The sequence below is a fragment of the Scomber scombrus genome, chromosome 10 (genome assembly GCF_963691925.1).
Source record: "Scomber scombrus chromosome 10, fScoSco1.1, whole genome shotgun sequence".
Classification (NCBI taxonomy): Eukaryota; Metazoa; Chordata; class Actinopteri; order Scombriformes; family Scombridae; genus Scomber; species Scomber scombrus.
The window spans coordinates 3,064,130-3,078,117 of record NC_084979.1 but is presented as its reverse complement, the minus strand read 5'-3'; the positions used below and the strand labels follow the sequence as shown (position 1 = coordinate 3,078,117).

At 38.2% G+C, this 13,988-nt stretch overlaps 1 protein-coding gene across 1 annotated transcript; it reads right to left on the bottom strand.

The window, feature by feature from the left end:
* Positions 1 to 501: 501 nt before the first annotated feature.
* On the bottom strand, positions 502 to 2,553 carry LOC133987257 (tumor necrosis factor receptor superfamily member 5-like). The gene is made up of 4 exons (XM_062426564.1): positions 2,409 to 2,553; positions 1,556 to 1,720; positions 897 to 984; positions 502 to 800 (listed from the first exon to the last, which is right to left on the bottom strand). The coding sequence occupies exons 1-4, from the start codon at positions 2,551 to 2,553 to the stop codon at positions 596 to 598; spliced, it is 603 nt and encodes a 200-aa protein (XP_062282548.1). The 3' UTR covers positions 502 to 595.
* Between the last annotated feature and the right edge of the window lie 11,435 nt (positions 2,554 to 13,988).

Sequence of the window (13,988 nt, the reverse complement as noted above, 5' to 3'; positions counted from 1 at the left end):
AGATTGATTGAGCTGCTCTGTATGTGTTAGCTCTGTGATAGACTGGTGTGACCTCATGACTCATCCAGTGTTTCTGAGGACAGGCTCCAGTATCCTGGACAGTGCTGTCAGGTGAACATCATGGCTGACTGATTTCAACCTGGGGATAGAAATACATTTATCTAAAGCAGAAGCATCATGCAGACATGTAAAGACATCACAGAGTGTAAGTCAGGAATGTTTCAAAGAATACATCACTGTCTTACCTGGAACTGTTCTCACTGATGATGTTGTTTCTTCTATCAAAGATTCCTTTCAAATGAAATAATAAATGAGTGACCTCAGTTAGAGAACATACAGCATGATAAACTGTATTCATTGTAAAAAGACTAATACAATGTTTTGATTGTTATGTATATCAACATCAAGTCAAATTCCTTGTATGTACAAACCTACATAACAATAAACCTGTTTGTGATTCTGAACATACCCTTTCTGCAGCATCTGCATCATTTCTTCCTGCTTCTATATTAAAAAAATATCAATGAGTAAATCATCTTAATAACATTATGATGTGACAAAAAGTATGATCATCTTACAGAACTATGATGTTTATTTAATTCATACAAATCTTACCTGAGTTTTGAGAACTTTTTTTTCTGAGATAGAAAAATACAAGTAGAGATGCTCCGGTGATAAGTAACACAACAAACACAATGACAGCGCCCACAATTACTGCTGTGTTTGAACTATGTTCTCCACATTCTGCATCAGTTGAAGCAGTTCCTGCTTTTATCAGCTGAAGATTTAATGATTCACATCTGGAATAATGGAGGGAAACACATCACAGGAACAGTTAGAGATATATTACATTTACTGCAGTTGTAATAACTTTGACTATCTGTTGTTTCACTTACTTTGTATGTGACTGACAAGATGTAGATGTCCCATCTGAAAATGTGTCACTACTGCAGTCAGTGCACTCAGTGTCTGTGAAGGCCGTTCCTGCACAAATACAACAGATATGAAGTGAATCAAGGCAAGGCAGCTTTACTTATATAGCACATTTCATACCCAACTTAATGTGCTTTACATGAAGACAAACATTTAACAGTAATAATTGGTAATATAGAAACATAGAATTAAAAAAAAACAAAAAAAAAACAATTTTAGTAAACTCTCTCTCTCTCTTGTAAAATGTTATAATGTTTAGTACTTGTAGCTGTAGTATTAGTAATAAATGTGTTTGTAACTAAAAGTGAACTTGTTGGTGTTTTCTTGTGTTTGCATCTCAGTGATTTAACCTTAAAAGACCTTAGACCCTTACACAATCATTATTAATATTATTAACAATCATAATTATAATTCACCTCTATTTACTTACTTATTATTATACCTACTCTAATATGAGTTATGTTGCTGGATGAATCATTTCATGTTTCAGTTGTACACAATAATAACTCATCATTCCTCTATGAAATCATAAAACTATTAAAGTGAACACATTTCTACTCTTGTGTTAAGTTGCTCTTTAAAGAATGTTTGGTGTTATCATTCCAAACTTAGGAAAACCAACCTTTGTGTCTGATATATTGTCCTGGTTCACAGCTTGTGTGTTCCTGTGCTGCTATACAGTTGTGTTTGTTGTCTTTATCAGAGTCTGTACAATAGAATCCATCCAGAGGTTCACAAACTGTATTTGATAATGTTGTGCATGATGTCTTTATCCTCAAACCAGAACCTGTGAACACATCAAGGTTACACATGAAGTAACTAATAAATGTACTAGAGAAGAGCTAAATGATGAAATGATGTCATCATAATGTGACATGATTTTATTAATTAATAAATTCATAAGGCACTGTGTTTGAAATGGAGTCATAATTCTAATTAATGTTCCATCATTATATTTAGTACAACGTTACACTACCAGACTATAAAGTGCTGCATCACTCACATACATTGTTTACATGTTGTTATTTCTCTGCTCAATATATACTTAATATCAGAACCATGACATCATATATTCTTATGTTGGACAATTCTGTTTATTCATCCATCCATCAGCTATACAGTTTATTCATTTAAAGGGTTGCAGCTGACACTGGGTGATAGATGAGTACATCCTACACATGTTAGCAGTCTATCACAGAGCTGACACATAGAGACAGGTTAGTCCCCTGGTTAGTTTAACATCTACTCCAGAAGGTGGCTCTATAGTTACATTATTATTACCCTTTACTGACGGGTCCTCGCTGCTTACATTAATGTACATATCCATTTTAATCAGTTGAAAATATAATTTGTGGAGCTTTAACTGCAGAGAGAAACATAACTCTGATCTCAAGTCAAGGATCATATTTAATATCAGACTATGGAACTGTCTCTATATGTGTATCTGTTACTAATGATAGAAAACACAAGTTTACCTGAATCACAGTTTGTACAGAGGAAGCACTGTCTACGTGCTGTTGGTTCATCCATGAAGCTTCCATCAATACAGGACAGACAGGATGTACTTCTGAACTTTGTACAATCTGTTTTAACTCGACCTCCTGTAACAAAACAAATCATTTTTCTGATTTTGAGTGATATATTGTGTCTATTAATTGGATTGCTAATCAAATTCAATTATTAAAATGCTTTGAGCATTATATGTGAAATAACATTCTCTCTCTCTCAGATCAAATTAAAACCATCAAATCTGTTTTTTCCATCTTACTGGTTCTTGTACTTTGTAATTCACCAATTTACAATTTCAACTACTTGAATCTCTAAACAGTGTAACAAAAATAATTGAAGAAGTAAAAATTTAATTTAGTTTTATCTTACCAGGAAGACACTTAGGACAACATTCTTTCCCAATTAAGTACTCAGCAGGATGACATTTGAGGCTAAGAACACTGAAGACATTCATCATGATTATCTGTAAACAGAGACACAATGAACATTAGACTTTTTTTAACAGAGACTTTGTGTAATTCAAGACATCAACATTACCTCTCCAGTACACAACAAAACACTTTGAATTGCACAATTTTCTTTTAACCTCTAACCTTTAATCTTTTTCCCACTAAAATTCTGTGTGTGTGTGTGTGTGTGTGTGTGTGTGTGTGTGTGTGTGTGTGTGTGTGTGTGTGTGTGTGTGTGTGTGTGTGTGTGTGTGTGTGTGTGTGTGTGTGTGTGTGTGTGTGTGTGTGTGAGGGGAAAATGAACAAAATAAATGTTTGCCTACATTTAAAGATGAGTAATGTAATGTACAAACTGATGGTAAGAGAAAAGAAGATTGTTGTTTCTGACACAAATGTTCTTACCAGAAACGTTAAAGTGTTCAAAGGTTTTCTTCTCCAAGACTTTTCATATGACATGTTAGCAGTGTTCATCAACTCCATAGACCGTAAGTGATATCCAGAATGAGATGAAACCTACAATCCTAATTCAAATGGAGGACACCTGGAAACAAAGAAGAGAACATGTACATTAACATTTAGTTAACAGACAGCAGTTAAACATATTCATTGTATTAAAAGTTCTAGTTCACCTTAGTACAAATCATCCTGAACACAAACTGTTATCACCTCTGTGAAAATGACTGATGGGAAATGAATTTGTTCAAACTAAAAGTTAAATTAAGACAACAGTTTGATTTATAGATGAACCAGTCAGATAAATGATGAATCAGCATTTTGTGTTCTCTAATAACTGAAACCATCTGTCAGTTTAAGGAAACATCATGTTAATAGAGTAGTTATGTAATGTCAGTACTGATCTGTAAAAGATCTTTAAGTCCTTTTATAGCAGATTATAATCTTGAACATTAACTTTTGTTTACATTTGGATAAAACATTGTGCTTTTTAAAATATTTACTAGAACATTAATTCATCTACATACAGGTGTAAGTCAGACTGTACCAGTTTGCCACCAGCATATATGTTTATAACGCTGACACTACTCTGATAATGCACGTATGTAGACTAGAGAAAAACATTCTTTATTTTCATGTTCATTTTTAACGAGTGCAGTGACCTGGGTGTGTACTACAGCAGACGGTATTTTAACTTTTAGTAAGTTTTGGGCAAATCATGATCATTACAGATAAAACAGGGTCAGTGCAGTTTTTACATTTATAGTTAATGTTTTAATTATACCAGCTTATAAAAAGAGTGATATTTGAATATAAAAATCGATCAGAGGAAAAAAAAGAAAAATGATTAAATGTAGAGTGACAAGAGAAGTATACATACTTGTAATTGATTTCTTCTAAACAGGCTCCATTCTTCTTTTTGCAGGCTCCATACATGCATTATCAGACAGCAGCAACTTTATGAACACAGTGTTGTCCTGCAGCATATCAAAACCTGATATGACCAGTTTTGCTGCTGACTATGAATGAAAGGCTCATTGAGCGCGAGTAACAGACCTGACGTTAAGAACTTTTTGCTATGATTGGATCAGTATAGCAGGGCGGGTCATAACTTAAGGAAGGAAGATCGTTATTGGCAAATTCTTCGCAGGCATTTTTTTTTTTTTTTTTTACAGAAGGTGCATGCCAAATCTGGAGTCTGTCTAATAGTTCTCGGCCACCGTACAATAGCATCCACATTTCACTCACTTGGGTCTTAATCCCTCCCACCGTGGATGCATGAAGAGAGCCAGAGAAACCACGTGGAGAGGCATGTCTCTTAAAATATGGAAACAGGCATATGAACCATTTCTACTGACAAAATGCATTTATATCATTTATTCATTGTTTGTGTCTTTAATTATTGATATTCTGTTTGTGACATCATTATTATTAAAAACCCAGAATATGATCAGTCTGGAAATTCTTTCTAATAATTAAATGTTTCAGGGAATTAATGGAGATCATGTAACTCAAATCAAACCTGATGCTCAGGAAGTTTCAGTCTCACATGTGACTGAATGGAAATGATAATAAATTATGAGAAATATAAATGTGTATAAAATGTGTTTGTTTCTGACAGACAGACTCTCCTTCATGTTAATTTGTTCCATAATAACCTTTAATATCATCTATCATAACAGTCAATGTGGGAAACAACAGATCATGAAGAGAAAAATATTCATAATAAATGAAGAAAGTTGTTTATGGTTCTTTTGTTGATCTAACAGAAAATTAACAGATTAATTAACTATTATTCAAATATTTTTATTGAATTTTCAGAATTACAAACATCACAATTACAAACAGTATGTTACATATACACAACCACATACACAAAACAGAAGAAAAGAAAAGCAAAAAGCAAAAAACAAAAAACAAAACAAAACCAAAAAAGAAGCAAAAAACAATACCCATTACTACTACATAGAATAGGACAGGGGGGGCGTGGGGGGGGGGGGGGGGGGGGGGGGGGCGGGCGTCATGCGTTAAGTGTCAGAGTCATCCTGTGCAGGCATAGAGAATTCCTTGAAATAGTCCATAAATGGCTGCCACACATTATAACATTTCTTAGTACAGCATTGAGAGGAGTATCTCAATTTCTCTACCTTTAAACAGGCCAGTACTTCTTCAAGCCAGCGTTTATGTGTTGGAGCCTTAGGGCTTCTCCAATTAAGAAGAATTAATTTCCTGGCAAGGAATGTGACAAAAGCAACCACATTTGCTTGATTTGTTGAAAGTGTAATCCCTTCAGGTGAGACACCAAATATTGCCATAATTGGATTGGGGCTGATCTTTTTCTTACAAACACAAGAGATGCCATCAAAGATAGACAGCCAGAAGGAGCTCAACCTCGAGCACGACCAAAACATGTGGCTGAGGGTGGCTTCGGTCTGGTGACATCTTTCACATCTTGGATCTATATGTGGATATAGCTTAGCTAGTTTGCTCCGGGAGAGGTGGAGTCTATGAAATATCTTGAACTGAATTAGACCATGTCTGATACAAATGGAGGATGCGTTCACTCTACTCATTGCCAGTTGCCAGGTCACATCTGGTATCTGCAGGTTAAGATCCTCCTCCCATTTGGTCCTTACATGGTGAACAGAAGGAGCAGCTATATTTTGGATCGTGTCATATACAAATGAAACAAAGCCTTTTGTTTGTGGATCCCTTTTAACACAATCATGAATCCAATCTTCCTCTATGGCTATTAGGGAGGGCGAAAAGCACGTCTTAATGTAATTTCGAATCTGCAGATACCTGAAGAAATGAGTGTTTGGAATGTTGAAATGTACCTTTAGATAGTCAAATGAAATAAAAAGGCCATCTTTAAAGAAATCTCTTACACATGAGACCTCTACTTTTCCACAGCTTAAAAGCTGGATCTATGAGAGAGGGAGGAAAGAAGGGGTTGGCGAGAATGGGACTTGACAAAAGCGGTTTCTTACGTCCAAAATGTATTCTAAATTGTGACCAAATTTGGAGGGAGCCCCCAATTACTGGATTATTTGTGTGATAGCGCTTACTAATCGGCATCGGAGCGCACGCCAAGGCAGCCAGTGAGTTGGGCGAGCTGGAGTGTTGTTCCATAAGTAACCACACTGGTGCCTCATGTTCAGAGATGTCAGATGTCCAATATGAAAGGGCATGAAGGTTAGCCGCCCAGTAGTAATGCATCAGGTTTTGTAACGCTAAACCTCCGTTTTCCCTCGGCCTCTCCAGAAAAGCCTGCCTAATTCGTGGCACAGTTCTGTTCCATATAAAGGTGGATATGTGTTTATTCATTTCAGTAAAGAACGCTTTAGGAATGAATGTGGGGATCGTTTGAAAAAGAAATAAGAATCGTGGCATTATAGCCATTTTAATGGAGTTAATTCTTCCTGCCAACGATAATGGAAGGGACGACCATCTTGTCAAGTCCTGTTTAGCTCTTTCCAGTGCCACCTTAAAGTTATTTTCAAATAGATCTTTGAATCTCTCAGTAACATGTACACCTAAGTACTTAAAAGAGTCATGTGTAACCTTAAAGGGGAACATGTCAAAAGACCTCTGCTTCGCAGTTACACTTATAGGAAAAATCAGGCTTTTAGAAAAGTTTATTTTATAACCGGAAATTGCCCCAAATTTAGTGATCAGATCTAGTGCAACAGGTATAGATGTATCTGGGTGTGAAAGGTACAAAAGGAGATCGTCACAGTATAATGAAAGTTTATGGTTGAGGCCGCATCGGTCTATGCCCAATAAGCCAGTATTTTCCCTCAAGGACACAGCCAGAGGTTCAACAGCGACATTGAACAATAGGGGTGACAAGGGACACCCCTGTCTCGTGCCCCTAAAAATTGGAAAGTAATCTGATATAAGGTTATTAGTACGTACAGAAGCCTGTGGATTAGAATACAAAAGATTTACCCAGCTACAAAATTTCTGTCCAAAACCAAACTTTCTAAGAGCTGCAAATAAATAATTGTACTCCACCCTGTCAAAGGCCTTCTGTGCATCTAATGATATTAGTACCTCTTGCGTGTGGTTGTGGTTCGGTGTATATATTATGTTAAAGAGACGACGTAAATTGCCGGTTGGTTGCCTGCCAGTCATAAAGCCTGTCTGATCTTTATGGATTATATTGTGCATGGTTGGTTCAAGTCTCGCCGCAAGGGTCTTTGTTAAAATTTTATAATCAGAGCAGAGCAAGCTGATTGGCCGGTAAGAGTCACATTTTAGCGGGTCTTTACCCTTTTTGAGAAGAACAGATATAGTTGCCTGTGTCATTGTTAAAGGCAGAGTTTTCCTCTGCAAGGCTTCTTCATATACTTCACATAAAAGTGGTACCAATTTAGCAGAAAAGGTTTTATAAAATTCAATGGGGTAGCCGTCAGAGCCATGTTTTTATGTTTTTATGGCCCTTTCAATTTCTGCCTGTGTTAATGGTTCCTCAAGTGCATTGATATCGTCCTGGTCTAGGGAAGGCATCTCTAAATTATTGAAAAATTCTGTAATTAAAGTATCATCGCCTGCTTCCGATTTATATACGTTTTTGTAAAATTCTTGAAATTGTTTATTAATACTCTTTTGTTCTGTGGTACTACCACCGTTGTGTAATCCAATTTCAGTAATGAAACTTGTCGCTGCAGACTGTCTGAGCTGATGACTTAAGAGTTTGCTAGCGCGTTCCCCAGATTCATAGTAGTTCAAACGTGACTTTCGATGCAGATCATCGGCACGGTCAGTCATTATAATGTCATATTCAGTTTGAAGTAAGGCTCTTTCCCGATAGAGATTTTCAGAGGGAGTTGATGAATGTTCCTGATCAATAGCGTGGATCGTCCTCTCTATTTCTGAGAGACGTTTTGCGCTCTCTTTGTTAGCACTGGCAGTATAGGATATTATCATTCCCCTCAAATAGGCTTTTAGTGTTTCCCATAGACAGCTTTTTCTTGTCTGTGGGTTTTGATTGGTTTCCATAAATAGATCAATATGATTGGATATGTATTTCACAAAATCTTGATTAGATAGGAGACGAGGATTAAAACGCCATGTTCGCTGAGGAACTATATTGTCGGGAAAGCTAATACCCATCACTATCGGGCAATGATCTGAAATGACCATGGTTTCATATTCAATCGACTTTAGTAGGGGAATCAGCTGTTCATCCAAAAGAAAATAATCTATTCTTGAGTATGAATGGTGGGGCGGTGAGAAAAAAGAATATTTACGGGATGTTGGATTTCTAAACCTCCAGGCGTCTAATATCTTATATGTCTGTAAAAAGGAGTTGATATAGCCTGCAGACCTGCTCAGTGTACCAGCTGTTTGTTTGGAGCGATCTAGCTTGGCATTTAAGACACAGTTAAGGTCACCGCCTAGTATTAATTTATGCGAATTTAGGTCTGGAAGTGATGAAAAAAGCGCAGTGAAAAATGTTACATTGTCCCAATTCAGGGCATAAATGTTGACAAGCACCACAGGTATACCGTACAATTTTCCTTGTACAACGATATAGCGGCCATTTCTATCGCTCATGACATGAGATTTAACAAACTGAACATTTCTGTGGAGAAGGATGGCCACACCTCGACTTTTACAATTGAAATCCGAATGAATCACCTGAGTAAAATGCCCCCGGCAAAGCCTGGACTGGTCTCTATTAAGTAAATGGGTCTCCTGTAAAAAAGCTATTTCAGTCTTCAGTTTTGACAGGTGAGAAAAAACCTTGTTGCGTTTTATTAAATTGTTAAGGCCACGGACATTCCAGCTGGCTATCCTTGTGACAGCACCCTCTCTACCTTTAATGTTAGAAGCTGCTATTAATCAGTTGGTCAAAAAGAGAAAATAAATTCTGCCTTGCTTTAGGATCAATAGGGATCAATATATAATAGGCACATGTTATGTTTCTGCGCTGCACAGCACAAGAATGTGGGGGAAGAGTTGGGGAGGGGGGAGGGTATACATACGCATAGACAAACATAATACTACAAAAGACAATAACAATAACACAATTTTAAAATAAAAAACTATAGAAGACAATTATTTCAAACACCTAACTGAACAGATCGTCAGTACACGAATTCTGTTCCTTTCACTAGTAACTTCCAAACTATACTCTACCAACTAGCTTACCATGTATATCAGAGCTATAACCAGTACTATGTGTGAACAATTATAGTAGCTCTTCCAAAAAACCGCATGAAATAGATTAAGTCAAACATCAGCAGAAAATAATGCTGTAGCATCATACATCCATATACATTTCTGAGTCCAAAGCAAAATGACAGTGGCTGTTTGCTCACTGCTAGTATATACATTTAGAGAAAGGGAAGAAAATCAAAAAGATCTCTGGTTGTACAAACAGCCAACCTTATCAGTCCAATGTAGAAAAAGGTGATATGTCACAATGAATGATCAGACCAACCAGGGCCGGGAGAAATTAAAAAAAATAAAAAATAAAGCAATGAATTGACATAAGTAACCGACGTGTTAGTCTTAGCTACAGAGTGTCAGTATTAATGCCGCTCGTTTCATACATACAATACCCGTAAAGAAGTGGATGTGATCTCACCAAAGTCGCATCAGTCGGCTGCAGTAACCAATTTTTCCAGCACATAAGTTTTGGCTTTGCCGGGGTCTCTGAAGCTCAACCGTGTCCCATCATCCAAAGTGATCCTGAGATCCGCGGGGTACCACAGCCCAAAGCGGATGCCTTTACATGAGCGCAACAGGTTGCGCACCTCGGTGAAGGCTGCTCGCTGTCTGGTGACGGCCTGGGTGAAATCCGGCAGAACACGAACCGTGTCCCCGTCGCTCGTTTTCAGTTGCCGCAGCGTTGCAGCCTTCCTCAAAATCTCTTCCTTCTCTTGAAAGTAGTGGCATCTCGCAATGAAAGCCCTCGGAGGCTGGTTGTCATGTGTTGGCTTGCTTCTCAAAGCGCGATGAGCCCGGTCCAAGACCGGTGTCTTGTCCAGCTGTAGTAACTCCCGGAGCATGTCGGCGATGAACTGGACCGGCCGTTTTCCACTCTCCCGACCCTCTCTCACTCCGACCACTCGGATGTTGCATCGCCGTGACCTCGCTTCTAAATCCTCGGTTCTATCATTCAGCGTTATGATCTCCTTTTTCATCCGAGTCATCTCCTGTTCCAGTGCGGTAATTGTGTCCGACTGCTCGTTAGCCGCAGTCTCCAGGTGAGCCACACGCCCCTCTAGTGCTGCACTGCGGGCCTCGGCTAACTCATTAGCCTTCTTAAACTCACTCTGCAGGACCTCAATTTGAGTGCGCAGTTCCGTACTCTGTGCTTCTGCCTTCTGGTCAATCTTGGCAATCAGTTCGTCTCTCAAATTGCGTATGGATGGTATAATTGTAGCTTGGTCAGAGGAGGACTTAACAGTGGTCGAGGTCGCCTGGGAGCTATCATTAGCGGTAGTTTGCTTAGCGGTCCCGCGTTTGTCCGGCATGGCGTCGTCTCAAATTGTTGAACTCAATTTAGACGGTTATTTCAGTTGACTGGTGACTTTGACGTGTTTAAAAGCCATGATAAAGCGGTTGTGAAACCGAGCAAAAGCCTCATTAATAGGTTTCTGGTGTTAAGCTCTGTCACCTCGTCTTCCCTACATGGCACCGCACCGGAAGTCGTTAGAAAACAAATACAATATAAAACCTGGGAGTGATACACATGAGTTTAATCTCTAATCTGTTTAATGAGAAGAAGAACTTTATTTGTATCCTTTCAGACAATAAATGCAGATCAAAGTTTTTTACAACAAAATAAATTACATACACAAAGGAGCATAAAGTAATGTTAAAAAAAAGAAAAGAATAGAAAGAGGAAAGAAATAAAAACATAAAATGGAATATAACAATAAAATTAACAATAGAAATAGTACATAGTAAAAAAGTATAAAGTAAATCAATATATAAAATCAAATTAAAATACAACTATTGAAAGAAGTGCAGTAGTGACGGATAGAAAAGCTAGAGAGTTCATTAAAGTATGAGGCATGGATATGGTGAAAATGGCGGCAAAATCGAAAATTTGAATCAAAATGGCCGACTTCCAGATGGAGTATGGGTCCAAGAAACTTTTTTGTGCGTCTTTACATGATACATATGTGTTCTGAATTTCATTTGTCTATGTCAATCTGGAGCGAGGGGCTCAATTATTAAAATTTGCCTAGGTGATGCCATAGAGCAGCGCTCACTTCAGCAAACCATAAAATATCACATTTTTCACCAGGTCTGGCATGTGTCCAAATTTGTGAGTTTTCGGGCAGGTTTAAGCCGCCAAAAATGTGTTTGTTTTCAGAGAAGAAGAATTATCCCTACAGATTCCATAGGGCTGTTGCACTGTTAGTGCTCAGGTCCGAAATATAGTACATAGTAAAAGTAGTTAAAAAAAGAGAATAAGAACTGCATAAAAAAATAAAATACTAAAAGAAGTGCAGTAGTGAGTTCTTAGCTTTCTTTTAAATATATGATATCTATCGGTTGTGTTTCCATAGTTTTCAAGTGTAATTAACAAAGGCTGCATCCCCAGTTTTCCTCCAATAAACCAGCAGCAGATGATCACAGTGTTCTTGAAGGCAAATAGTTAACAAGAGAGTTAACCATGTAGCTTGGTCCCAACCCATTAAAGGCTTTGTATGAAGGGAGGAGGACTTTAAAGTTAATTCTGAAACTTACAGTAATTCAGTGCAGAGCAGATAAAACTGGACTAATGTGTTCTCTCCTCTTGGCTTTGGTTATAGCTGAGCTGCAGAGTTTTGAATGAGCTGAAACCTCCGGAGGCCAGTAAAAAGTTCATTACAGTAATCGAGTCATCTTGAGATAAAGCATGAATCAGTTCTTCTGCATATTTCTGATTTATGAATGGTCATACTTTAACTGTTTCTAAGGCCAAAAAACAGTGTTTTCACCTTGTTAATGTGACAGCTGAAGTTTAGATCTGACATCTCTGACTTCTCTAACAAGCGCAACTAGTTTGTATTCACATTTAGGCTTTCTGTTTCTGTTTTATTCATTTGGAATTACATTGACATTATAATGTGCTGATACAAAGTCTAGTTACATATAATAGTTTGTTTTGGCTTTATTTGAAAATGTGCCCATAGGACCAACTGATTATCGGCCAAATCGATAATCTGCTTAGATATTCGTCTTTGTTCATATGAACGGGATCGGCATGTTTTTTATTGGCCAGCCATTTTTTAAAAGTCCCTTTTTGTGATACATGTGCCCTGCTACGCAACATATTAGTTATTGGCCTCCTTGACTTACTACTTCGGGGCAGACACTCTCTATGTTTAAAAGTAGGCCAAACCTTCCCTTTTGATAAAGCTTATAGTTAGGACTGGCTCCAGCTCCTAGTTTATGCTCCTATAGGCTTAGACTGTAGGGGGACTCCCCCTTTTCCACCAAAGCAGTTCGAGTGCTGGTTCGGAACCAGTGCTTAATTTGGAACCGGTTTTCCTGTTTCGACAGACAAAGAACTCACTCTCGGCCAGAAAAAATACTTCAAGAGTGGCACCAGTTCTATGCTGGACTAGAGGCACAAACCAGTTACGTCAGGGGTCAGGGTTATTGAAACCAACCACAACAAACAACACCGCATGAAATGCCATTTTTAAAACACCAACGAAGAGTAAAACCATGGACACATCTAAACAGCAGTGGTCTGTCGAGGAGACAAGCTGCCTCCTTGCCGTATGGCTCCTTCTTCTCTTTCTTCTTATTGTTGTTGCTTCGAAGTTGGAGCGAGTCTTCATGGGAAAGCAGCGATGTAACTGACGTATACGGTGACATAATGACATGGCCCCCTAACCATCTCGAGCCGTGGAATAGAAAATTGGTTCTCAGCTGGTTCGCTGTTGAACCGACAGTGAACCAGCACCAGCACTGGAACTGCTTTGGTGGAAAAGGGGATGCATTGAGCTCCTCTCTCCTCCCTCTCTCTGACCATTTACATTCATGTGCTATTAATGCAATCACTAACTTAAACTTGTTCCCCGGAGTTCTCTGTGCTTTCTCGTCTCACAGGTAATCTGGGATTGTAGACGTCGGGATGACAGATTCATGTCCTGGATCTACTAGCTTCAATGTTGATTTTCAATGTGCTTCTCTCTCCTCTCCTTTCTCTATTTCCTCTTTTTTTCTCCTTCTCCCCCTTCCCCTCTCTCCTTTGTTCTCTCTCTCTCTCAACCCCAACCGGTCGAGGCAGATGGTGACCCACCTGGAGCCCGGTTCTGCCTGAGGTTCCTTCCTGTTAAAAGTAAAGTGCTTGCTAATGTGGGAATGCTGGGTCTCTTTAAATTAAATTAAATTAAATTAAAGAGTACGGTCTAGACCTGCTCTATGTATAAAGTGCGTTAAGAAGACTTTTGTTGTGATTTGGCGCTACATAAATAAAGATTGATTGATTGAGATTGATAATAATCAGTATCCGAATCTGCCCTGTAAGATGATATCGGTCAATCCCTATAGTTCCTATAAATAACCCCAATTCTGAGCACAAGGTGGCTGAAAGTAATAACATCATCCTGTAAATGTTGTGTAGTTCTGTTTTTCAGGTTTTTTTTGTGTAAATAGAAACACAATGGGAGAAATGGGTCTGAA

Bases quoted from the DNA above. Each gene is read 5' to 3' on its own strand.
- LOC133987257 (XM_062426564.1), bottom strand. From the start codon at position 2,553: ATGATTTGTTTTGTTACAGGAGGTCGAGTTAAAACAGATTGTACAAAG. The intron at 1,721-2,408 runs GTAAACTTGTGT...ATGTGTTCACAG, and splicing joins CTGTACAAACTGTGATTCAG to GTTCTGGTTTGAGGATAAAG. The intron at 985-1,555 runs GTTGGTTTTCCT...GTATTTGTGCAG, and splicing joins ACAATATATCAGACACAAAG to GAACGGCCTTCACAGACACT.